The sequence below is a fragment of the Molossus molossus genome, unplaced genomic scaffold, assembly GCF_014108415.1.
Source record: "Molossus molossus isolate mMolMol1 unplaced genomic scaffold, mMolMol1.p scaffold_m16_p_15, whole genome shotgun sequence".
NCBI classification, from domain to species: Eukaryota; Metazoa; Chordata; class Mammalia; order Chiroptera; family Molossidae; genus Molossus; species Molossus molossus.
The window spans coordinates 14,092,915-14,104,732 of NW_023425350.1; the positions used below are offsets into that span (position 1 = coordinate 14,092,915).

Consider the following 11,818-nt stretch of genomic DNA (forward strand, 5'->3'; position numbering starts at 1 on the left):
ACTTCTTCCAACAGCAACAAAAAAATCTTTATAGATTCCTGGATCTCTTTTGGGTGGAGGAGGAACACAAGGTCGAAATCATTCATTCATTTCACAGCGCCAATCACTCCACGCTCAAGTGTCCCTACCCATCCCAGTTATAGTTCCTCGAGGATAGCGATTCTGTCTAAATTCAGTTGGTTTCCCAGGATGCAGTTCTTTTCTTTGAAAGGTGGGAACGCACCAGTGCGTGGGGCAGAGCTACCTGGGATAGTGAGTAGGGGCTTAGAGTGGGTGGAGAAGGGTCAGCAATGAATCTTTCCTCCCTCCCACTCCACCCCACCCCCTAGCTTGCTCCTGTAGATCCAGGCAGCCCAGCTCAGGCGTGTACCTCTCTGGTGCTTCCAAACGTTCTGAACCCCATGCCAGTGAGAGCATCTAGTTAAAGAGTTGGTTTAGTTGCTGGCCTTCCCCTAGTTTATGAGATCCAGTAGATTCCCCAGAGCAGATAATTATGTGAACAGAGGGTTGAAGGGATGGATAGATGGGTGAGTGGGTGGATGCGGGAAAGCCTGCATGCCTCCCTCAGCATCCTCCTCAGTCAGTGGGTCAACAATGACCGTTAGCCTGGCCAGGCTCGAGGTCGCTTCCCCGGGGCCCCGCCCCGGCCGACCCACCTTTCTCACCGCTCCGCCCCACCGCCCCCTTCCCCGTGGCCCCTCCCCGCGCAGGTCCTGACTCCCGCCGCACCTCCTCCGGCTCTGCAGTGGCGGCGGGGAGGCTAGTCGGAGCGCCAGCCGGGCTGGGGCCAGAGCCGACCCCGGGTCTGGGCAGCAGCGGGGACCCTCGGAGGCGGGGCAGTGGGACCGTGATGGGCGTGGAGATCGAGACCATCTCCCCGGGAGACGGTACCGGGCGGCGGAGCGGGAGGAAGAGGACATGTCCCGGGGTGGAGCCGGGCGGGCGGGGGTGTGATTCGGAGGTGGCGTGGAGGGTGCCCGAACGGGGGGTGGGGGGCCTAGGATGGGAGCTACCGGAGGAGATCCCAGACGGGATCGTTGGGGGTTTAAGAGCTGATCCTTGCTATCCTCTCTGCGCTGCCGGCTCACCTAGGGGAACCAAGGCGGCGGCCGGGAGACGGGGGTCCGCGGCCCGCCACCGCCCCGGAGGCCGCAGACTGCCGCGGCCGCGGCTGGAACCACTCGGTTATTCGCTACTGCTGATTTCCCAGGGCCAGGATTTAGCTCCGCTTTCCTGCCCTGCTGGGTGGGCTCTGGAAACGGGAAAAGACATGCTTTGGGGTCTCTTCTGCTCGGGCAGCCCCCTTCTAACACGTCCCCAGCCCGGCCTGCGGTCGGTCGGCCCCCTGCGGGCTGGGCGTTGAGACGCAGTAGGGACCCAGCCAGTCTGGTTAGGGAGCTGCCCGCCCCTGCCTTCCCATCTCGCTTTATCCTCCCCGCCCCGCTCAGCCTCCCCGGCCAGCCTGTCCCCTACCATGGCGTTCAGTATCGTCTGCAAACCGATGGCCTTCAAACTTAAGCCTCCAGCCCAGACCTCCGACCCGAGTTCCGGGTGTTTCATTTATCCAGCTGCGGCTAAACCTCTACCTGGATGTCCCACCCATACCTATAGACCACAAGACCAAAACAGAACTTGATCTCCTCGTTGTTTTTTGCTCCCTGCCTCTGGGATTAGCGCTCCTCGTTTCCCAAGCCAGACACCCCAGGTGTCACCCTTGTACAATTGGGTCTGCAGGTGCAAGGAATAGCTAGCTAGCTCTTTATTTCTTAAACAAAACTTAATTCAGACTGGAGCCCCCATTTCCGTAGGATTTGACATTACTGACACCAAGAAATTTGAGAACCTTTTAGAGGGCCTTATTGAAAGGCAGTGGTCCCTAGAAGTCCCACCTCTACCCAGGATCACGGGTAGTGTACAGCTTCTTTGCCAACACAGGGAAACATGTTGTTGAGTCCAAGGAAGCTTATCCCTGAGGCCTTGTCACCTCCATTCTCTTCCCTGGTTCAAAGAAGCCTCTAGAGCAGTGGTTCTCAACCTTCCTAATGCAGTTCCTCATGTTGTAGTGGGCGTTATCTGCATGAGGGCAGACGGCCTGGAGAGATAGAGGCCCGGTGTCTCGGTTCCTAAGACCATTGGAAATATTTGTTTTCTTAGGGTCTTAGGCCACCGGGTGAAAGGGTCGTTCGACCCCCCAAAGGGGTCGCGACCCACAGGTTGAGAACTGCTGCTCTGGCGTTTTCTCTCCTTATCCTCCCTCTCTGGCCAGTGACAAGGCACGTTTTCTCTTGAGAAGGAGTAGATTTTTAGGGAAAGCTTGGAGGAGCTCTGGCCTTCTACTTTCTGCCGGGTTTAAAACCCTGAGTCAAGGAAGCAAAAAAGGGCCAGACAACCATGTTGTAACCCAGGAGGGAAATATACAAATTTATATTTCTTCTTTTTTTATCCTCACCGGAGAACACTTGGGTATTTATCTTCAGATAAAGCGGGAGGGGGAGAGGGAGAAAGAGAGAGAGGGAAACATCATGTGAGAGAGTCACATCCAGTGGTTGCCACTCACACAACCCCAACCGGGCGGGGTCAAACCGCATCCCAGGTACTTGCCCTTAGCAGGAACCATACCTGGGTCTTTGTGGTGAACCTGGGTCTTTCTGGTGCACGGGCCAGTGCTCGAACCGTTGAGCCAAACTGGCCAGGGCTACAGATTTATATTTCAACACGCGTGTGTCAATGCTGTGTGTGCCTATCTTGGTTGAGCCTCACACCAAGTTCTGTCAGGTCCTCCTGCTGAAATCTCTAGGCTCCATCCTCTGCCTTGGTTCAGGCCACCATCATCTGTCACTGGGATTTCTGAGCAGCCTCCAAATTACTCTTCTCACCTCCAGTCCCACCTCCCTGCCTTCCATTTGGCCTCCCCCCCTCACTCCTGCTCATTTTCTACACAGCAGCTTTTTGGCCATGTCCCTCCCTAGGCATAAAACATTTTAGCGAATCTTCGATCTCCTTCTCCAGGCAGATGGTAAGATAATCTATTCTTTTTTTTTTTTTTTTTTCAATCCTCACCCGAGGATTGATTTTTAGAGAGAGAGAGGAAGGGAGAGAGGGAGAGAGAAACAGATGTGAGAGAGAAACATTGATTGGTTGCCTCCCATGTGCGCCCAACAGAGGACTGAAACCACAACCTAGGTATGTGCCCTGACCGGGAATCAAACCTTAGCCTTTTGGTGTATAGGATAACACTCCAACCAACTGAGCCACTCATCCAGGGCAAAATAACCTATTCTTATTTCCATGCCAGAGTATCATCTCTCACTATCAGTCCCTACCCCTGGTACCAACTTTTTCTCCAGTTTTAGCAAGCTGCTTGAAAGTTGTTAAACACCAGTCACTCAGCAAATATTTATTGAATATGTACTGTGTGCAAGGCCTGGTGATAGCAGTGAACCAGCAGGACTCCCACTGTGCTTGACTCTAGGCCTTCGAATGTGTTGTTCACTCTTCCCAGACTATCTCTCTGTAATTCCTCTGGCAAACTACTCATCTTTTAAGATCTCATTTCAACTACTATCTCCTTTCTGATGCTTTCCCTGGCACCCACAGTCAGCTGCCCCCCACTGTGGCTTCCCATAGAGTTCTCTAAGTGTTGGCTCGGTTGTTAGCCCTCCCAAGGCATAGTTATCCAGCCTCATGGCTTTAAATTCCACCCAAATTGATACCTCCAGTGCAGACTCTCCATCTGCCTACTTGCAATATAAACTCAGATGTCTAATAGGCATCTCAAGATGGCCACCCACACAAATCTGTCCTCCACAGTCTTCCCCATCTCAGGAATTCATTCCACCATCCATCCAGCTGCCCAGACTGAAAACCCAAGCATAGTGCTTGACTTTTCCTTCTCCCCCACCCTAGATCCCATCTCCACTCCATTAGCTTACATACCCTGTCAGCTTGGCTTCCAGAATATATCTCCAATCTCTTTGGCTCTCTTCTCTGCTGCCACCACGTTAATTCAAGCCATCATTGATTTCTTGTCTGGATTTCTGCAACAGGCGCCTGACCGTCTATCCTACACACAGCAGCCAGAGTGATCTTATAAAATCTTAATTCAGATTATATCATTCTTGCTTAAAACTCTCCAGTGGCTTCCTGTTGCACTTAGAATTAAATTCAACTCTGCAAGGCCTGGCATGGCCCAGCTCTATCCCACTCATCTCTTCCTTCCGGCCTTCTTTCCAGTCTCCTGGCCTTTCTGTTCTGCAAATGCACCGATCCTTTCCTGCCTCGCAGTTTGTGCACTTGCTGATCTCTCTTCCTTCAGTGCTTTTCCATCATTTGTTCATCTTTCAAGTCTCAGCTCTGAGAGGCCCTCCTGGACCACCCTTTCTAAAATGGCCTGCCACTCTCTCCCTCTTTAATGATGCATCTTTAGAGAACGTATCACAATCTATAATTATCTTGTTTATTTGAGGATTATTAATCTCCTTCCATTAGAATGTAGACTCCAAAAGGGTGGGGATCTTGCCTGTGTGGTTCACTGCTGTATCCCCCAAATCAGGCCCAGGCCTCACATATAATAGATGTTCAGTAAATATTTGTGAATGATTATGTTTATTCATCTTTGGTCAGAGTCATCACCCTGCCTCAGAACCTACTTATTTATGTGTCTGTTTCCTTAACTTCATCATGAGTTCATACATTGCTCTGTATTTCTGGAATCTAGTCCAGGTCTGGCACATAGTAGGTTGTCAGTGAATGTTGTGGAATGGGTGAGGGAAAGTAAAAGGAGCCATCAAAGTAAGGAGAAGAACCAGGAGAGAATGAACCCAAGGAGTTGAGGAACCCAGGAAATAAAGTTGAAATCAAGGCCAGAGAAGTGACCTGACTAATCTGGCTTATACAAGGTACAGAGCCAGAACTAGAGCCATGGCATCTTCCTGGTATGGAGAGGAGTGTGGGCCAATCACACCTGACTGTCTCAGGTGACTTCTTCTAATATATTATTTGTTTATCTGCCCTCATGTCTTCTTGCAGGAAGGACATTCCCCAAGAAGGGGCAGACGTGTGTCGTACACTACACAGGTAGGCCTTGGTCCCCCAGCCCTCATCAGACCTGCCCCTCCCAAGGTAGGTCTCTCCTCTGATACTTCTCTCCAGAGGCATCTGCTCCCCTAGATCAGGCCCAAAATCCAAGGCAAGTCTCCCTCTAACCGGCTATGCCCCACTTCTCCCGGCCAGCCTATGGGAATGAGAAAGAGGGTTTGCAAGGTTAACCCCTCACGACTTAGACCAGCAAGAGCCGTCACGGTGCCAGCCTCTAACTGAGCCAAGCCACTCCATTCCTTGCCTCTGTGTGGACAGACTGGAACCCTGGCCCTCCCGGTTGTGTCTGATATTTGGAAATCCCTTTGTATAGCTCTGCGAGCCCTGACCGTCCCCGCAGACTCCCTTTTCATCCTCCGGTATTATTAGAGGAGGGTGGCTTCCTCAGATCGGCCTTTCTTTTTTCAGAAATAGACTCTTCAATTCAGCCTACTGTGATTGAGCACCTACCATGTGCAAGATGCTGTGTTGGGCACCGGGGGCAGAGATGAAAAGGGAGAATTCCCACCTTCTTTGGGACTAGGAGGGGTGGGAGAGGGCAGACAAGTCATCCCGAGGCTCCAGTGCATGTGAGGGGTGGGGTGACAGCATCGCTGTGGGAGCCGGGGGAGGCGCTGCAGCTCTGGGGACCCCTCTAGCATGATCTGTATTAGGACAGGTGGGCTGAAGAATGTTCTAGATGGGGTTCCTGAGGACTGCTGGCAGGAAGATCACAAGCAGGTGTTTGTTCCACAGGGGGGTGAGTTCTCTGTCTTGTGACCTGCTTCCCAATGTGGCAAACCTGGTGACAGCCACTTAGCAGAAAGCAAGGCCAGTTTCATTCCCAGGGCGTATTGAGATGGGGCCATTTTTAGCAGTTCTCTGGGCCAGTGTGAAGCGCAGGTTAATTCTAGGCAGATACTGTGGGTATTTTTCTCAACTGCTGTGTTGCTGGCCGCTGACGTCAGTGGCTGGGGCTGTATTTTATCTCCCGGTGATGTGGCCTAATTACCATGAATCTTCTGGGGCCTCTGACCTGTGTAATCGATTTATCTGTTCTACATGTTGCAGACAGATCTGTACTTATCAAGTTACTGAGACCACAACATCCTTTTGCAAAGACTTTTCATGATACATACAGAGAGCAGGCCACATGTATTACACAGTAACATCAGCCATGAGCAGCTCTGGTTTGGGAAGGGACTGTCTCATCAAACACAGCAAGAGATTATATGGGACTTTTTGGTAAACGTTTTTATTAACTAGAAATACAGGAGAGAACATAAATCTAAGATCTACAGCTCCATGAAATTTTTCCAAGTGATCACACTTAGGTAACCACCACCCAGATCAATATATGCATTTCCTGCACCCCCCGGAGTTTTCCTCCTGTCTCCTCCCAGTTTTCACACTTCCCTGAAGGTAACCAGTGTTCTCACTTTTAACCCCATGCATTGGTTTTGCCTGTTTTTGAATGTCATATAAGTGGAATCATAGAGTGTGTACTTGTATTTCCCTTTAATCCTCACCTGAGGATATGTTTATTGATTTTTGAGAGAGAGAGAGAGAGAGAAACATCGATGTGAGAGAGAAACATTGATCGGTTGCCTCCTGTATGCATCCTGACTGGGGATTGAACCCACAACCTTTTGGTGTATGGGACAGGTGCTCCAACCAACTGAGCCACCTGGCCAGGGCTAGAGTATACTCTTTTATGTTTGGCTTATTTCACTCAATATTATGTCTGTGAGATTTATCCAGAGTGGCTGTTCTTTTTTATTTTTGTCCAGTTCATTATATGAATATACTAGTTATCCTTCCTATAGTTGATGACCATTTGGGTTGTTTATGGTTTTGGGTTATCATGAATAGCCTTGCTTTGAACAGTCTTGTAAGATATCTTTTGCTGAACATGTCTACCCATTTCGGCTGGGTATATACCAGGAAGTGGAATTGCTAGGGCATAGGGCTATACCTGCTCAGCTTCACCAGATACTATAAATAGCTTTCCAAAGTGGTTGTGCCAATTTCCTCTTCCACCTGCAATGTGTGAGAGTTCCAGTTCTCCTACATCCTCACCACACTTGGTTTTACCAGGGTTTTTTTAATTGTTGGCCCACTCTCGTTGCCACAGTGGTATCTCACTGTGGTTAGAATTGCATTGTCCTGAAGACTCATGAAGTTGAGTAGCTTTTCATGTGCTTATTGGCCATTTGGATATCCTCTTTAGTCTGCTCAAATTCTGTCCATTAAAAAAAATAGATTGTCTTTTTCTTTTGATTTATAGGAAATCTTTACTTATTCTAGATATGTCCTTTGTTGGTTATACCTACTTCAAACATCTCCCATGCTATGACTTGTCTTTTACTTTATTATTGTCATATATATTTTTTTAAAATGTTTTTTCTTTATTGATCTGAGAGAGAGAAAAATGGAGGGAGAGAGAGAGAGAGAGAAAGAGAGAAACATCAATGAGAGAGAACATCGACTGGCCGCCTCCTGCATGCCCCCCACTGGGGATCAGGCCCACAATCTAGACATGTGCCCTGACCAGGAATCGAACCAGCAACTTCTTGGTGCATGGGTCGACTCTCAACCACTGAGCCAACCGGCTGAGCTGTTGTCATATTTTTAACAGAAGGTCTTAATTTTCATGAAATCCTACATATCAATATTTTCCTTTATAGTTAGTCCCTTTTGTGTTGAGAAATCTTTGTCTACCCTTAGGTCATAAAGATATTCTTCTATTTAGTATCCTGTAGAAACTTTATTATTTTATCTTTCAATTTAGGTCTGATTCATCTGGAATTGTTTTCTTTGTGTGTGGGTGAAGTAGAGGGGTCAATGTTCATTTCCCCCCTATAGACTTACAGTTGATCCAGCAACATTAATTTAAAAAATCATCCTTTATAGGTTGCATTGCAGCATCACCTTTGTCAAATCAAGCACCATATTTTGGGTTTGTTGCTGGACTGCATGGTTTTGGCTGAACTTGTAGCAGGAGATAACTGTATATGATCTGAAGTAGATTAAGTCATATAAAACCTGAAGAAATTGGGACATGAAAAAGTCTTTAAATGGAGTGTGTAAATGTATGTGTGCATATCCATATGTATTTGTCCAAGTACATGTCCATGTGAATATATAGAGATCTGTGTATCTAAATATTTTCTTAGCATCTGTTGGCATCAGGATTTTTCTTCTGAGTATGTGTGCATAAGTGCATCTGAGCATGCATGAGGATCTCTGTGAATCTGAACATCTTAGCAACCTGTGTATCATAAACGTGTATTTGATCTCCTTAATATCCATCTATGTAGCATAGGGTTTTCTCCTTTGCCTGATTTAGTACCCAGGGCAAGGGCCCAATTTATTCTACCCAGAAGGCTCCTGGTAGTGACTGTCCCTTGTGTACAGTTCTAGGAATTAGAAGGAATCATGGATGTTCAGATACTAAGCTGGGCCACACTTCCTATGTTAAGCATGGTAAATCTGAGGCCATGAGAAAGGGAGTGATTTGCCTAACTTCATACAATGAGTTACTGTCACAGTGAAGTCAGGATCTAGTCTCTGTACTGACAGGGCAGGTCTTTCTTTGGTTTCCAATTGTCTTTTTGTTTTTATATATTTTTAAATTTTTTATTGATTTTAGAGTGAGGGAGAGGGAGAGATAGAAACATCGATGAGAGAGAACATCGATTGGCCACCTCCTGCATGCCCCCCCATAGGGTATCGGGCCCATAACCCAGGCACATGCCCTGACCAGGAATTGGACCGGCAACCTCTTGGTGCATGGGTCAATGTTCAGTCACTGAGCTGGGCTCAATTACCTTTTGTTGTGGTTCAAGGACTGTAGGAACTCTTACTTCGAACAGCATCATTTGCAGGTCTGATCTTTGGGTCAGTCACCAATGAGAAAAATAGAAGAGCTCTCAGGCCTTAGGCAGCTAGAATGAGATAACATGTGTATATCACGGATAACAAGGCATATGCAGCTGGAGGGATGGATGCTCCAAACTGCTGAGGACAGCATCCAGGGTGTTCTCGGTCAAACAGCCCCATTTGTATTTGCCCTGGAGGCCACCACTGATTGGCTGGGTCACCTTATACTGTTCACTGTGACCTTTGGGTTTTGCATGTTGGGGAAACCTTGGTAAAACCACATAAGGACTCAATCTGAGGGGAAATGCCTGGGAAAACATCTTCAGGATGAGAAAGTGGCCCTGCCAAAAGGTTGTGGAGGTATTTGAGAAAGGTGTGACCTGAATAGGACATGGTGGGGAAGGAGAGGGAAGAAAAAGGAGAGCAGAGTTATCAGGCAGGCAACAGCCAGGTCTTGAAGTAAGAGTGGAGCAAAGATCGGTTAGAGGCAGTTCCTATATACAAGTAAGACATGATGGTGACCCGCTGAAGCCCCAGGATGGTGGTAATAGAAATAGAGAAGATAGGTGATTCTAAAGATATGTAGGACTTGTTGATAGGCTTTATATTGGGTACAGCAGAGGGAAGAGTCCATGTTTCTGTTTGGGCAACAGGACTGATGAGGAAGATTGGAAGAGGTTTGTGCAGAACAGCCATTCCATTTTAGATGCATAGAACCTAAATTGGGAGTTGACTTATGACCACATCTCTTTTCCACCTTATTCTTGCTTTCACAGGAATGCTCCAAAATGGGAAGAAATTTGATTCATCCAGAGACAGAAACAAACCTTTCAAGTTCAGAATTGGGAAACAGGAAGTCATCAAGGGTTTTGAAGAGGGTGCAGCCCAGGTAGGATGAGGATCCTTGTTATGGGGGATTTGAAGAGTTGGGGATCTGGGCTCAACACTGCCTCCACCCTATCACGACCACTATTGCTTTGCCTACTGCCAGGGCATGGCCACACCATCTAGATTCAGTTCTGGCTTTGTGTCTCTACCTCTTTTGTTGCCAGCATGACTCCGTGTCACTGGGGGCTCTTATCTCAAGCTCATCCCCCCAGGTTTGCTTAGATCTAGCTGGGAGGCTTTTGAGCTACCAGCTGTCCCTGCAGAAGAAGAGTTGGGGTAGGGTAGGCCAAGGTGAGGTGTTTTTTTCAACTTAAAAAAAAAAAAAGTTTCAGACTTACAAAAATATTACAGGTATAGTAGAGTTCCCATATATTCTTCATCCAGCTTTCCCAAATGTTAACATTTTACACAAATATAATACAATGGTAAAATCCAGGACATCAACGTTGATGCAATATGATGAACCAGTCCATTCAAATTTTGAGTCAGACGTTCAAAATTTAAAAATCAGTTTATTCAAGTTTCACCAATAGTCTCACTAATGCCAGGCCAGTTTTTGATGACTGCTGTGATGAGCCCTGGTCCAAGCTCTGCGTCCTTAGTCTCTGGTCATAGGACACTCCATTACAGTTCTTTTAGCCCTCTCCACCTTGCTGTGGCTCTGGTCTTAAGCTCTCTAATGAACTGCCTGCCGCCTACTTGATTGTGTACATGTGCTCTTTAGGTTTCTTTGGAGGAGGGTGAGGAACAATAATGAACAAATAGAAATGTTTGGGTCGTATACTAATTGAATAACCAGCAATGTTTGTTGGATGAATGGATTTGAGACTGCTTTGTGGAAGTTGTTGTCCCACAGTCAAGTTTCTGCTCTTCTGAGGCAGAATCTGCATGTGTCACAACTCAGCACAACTTCAACGTGCCATGTATAAAATTCATCTTAGATTTTCAGAGTTACCACGAGGATGGTTTGGGAAAATGCCATAGTTATCTTACTTTTTTCTTTTAAGTCAAGCTGGGTCCTCTTTCTCCTCTCCCCATCTGCCCCCATCCCTGCTAGATGAGCTTGGGGCAGAGGGCGAAGCTGACCTGCACCCCTGATGTGGCGTATGGAGCCACGGGCCACCCTGGTGTCATCCCTCCCAATGCCACCCTCATCTTTGACGTGGAGCTGCTCAACTTAGAGTGAAGGCAGGAAGGAACTTAAGGTGGCTGGAGATGGCTGCTGCTCACCCTCCTAGCCTGCTCTGCCACTGGGACGGCTCCTCCTGCTTGGGGCTCTTGATCAGTGCGCTAACCTCACCGCCCACGACATTATCCATTCTCTCTGCCCAGGTTGCTCTGTACATGTTGGTCATTGTTCACGTGCATCTTTGCTTGAGGAAACTTCGGTTGCAGATCAAAACAGGTTGTGCATTTTGCGTGATGCATGTAGTAGCCATTCCTGATCACAGAACACAGATTTCTTGTTTGCACAATCGACACTGCCTTACCTTCACTTAAGCCAGACACACAAGGTGCTCAGACATGAAATGTACATGGTATACACAGAGGGACTTGAGCCAGTTACCTTTGCTGTCACTTTCTCTCTTAGAAATTGTTGGCTGCTGACTTACAAATTGTCCTATTTGGAAATGACATGTAAAATAAAGGCTCTGTGCTTGACAAATTCCTGTCCATCTTTATTGTAGGTAGAAGTTCTTTAAGGACCACATAAGCCAGTCGCCCTTGGGAAAAAGTGGAAAGGAGCCTTCCAAGTAGCTAAGAGAGTTATAATAAATGTAATAATTACAATGTGAGTACTGTACATGTTGGGCCTTGTTCTGTATATTTTTATTTTTAATGTTTTTATTTAATAAAAACATTTTTTTTAGGGAGAGATAGAGAAACATGAATGTGAGAGAAACATGGATCGGCTGCCTTCTGCATGCCCCCTACTGGGGATCAAGCCTGAAACCCAAGCATGTGCCCTAAT

The 11,818-nt window shown here is 47.4% G+C and overlaps 1 protein-coding gene across 1 annotated transcript; it reads left to right on the forward strand.

The window, feature by feature from the left end:
- The first annotated feature begins 748 nt into the window (after window positions 1–748).
- Window positions 749–11,518, forward strand: FKBP1B (FKBP prolyl isomerase 1B). The gene is made up of 4 exons (XM_036262961.1): window positions 749–887; window positions 5,029–5,076; window positions 9,735–9,847; window positions 10,904–11,518. The coding sequence occupies exons 1-4, from the start codon at window positions 851–853 to the stop codon at window positions 11,030–11,032; spliced, it is 327 nt and encodes a 108-aa protein (XP_036118854.1). The 5' UTR covers window positions 749–850; the 3' UTR covers window positions 11,033–11,518.
- Window positions 11,519–11,818: the final 300 nt, after the last annotated feature.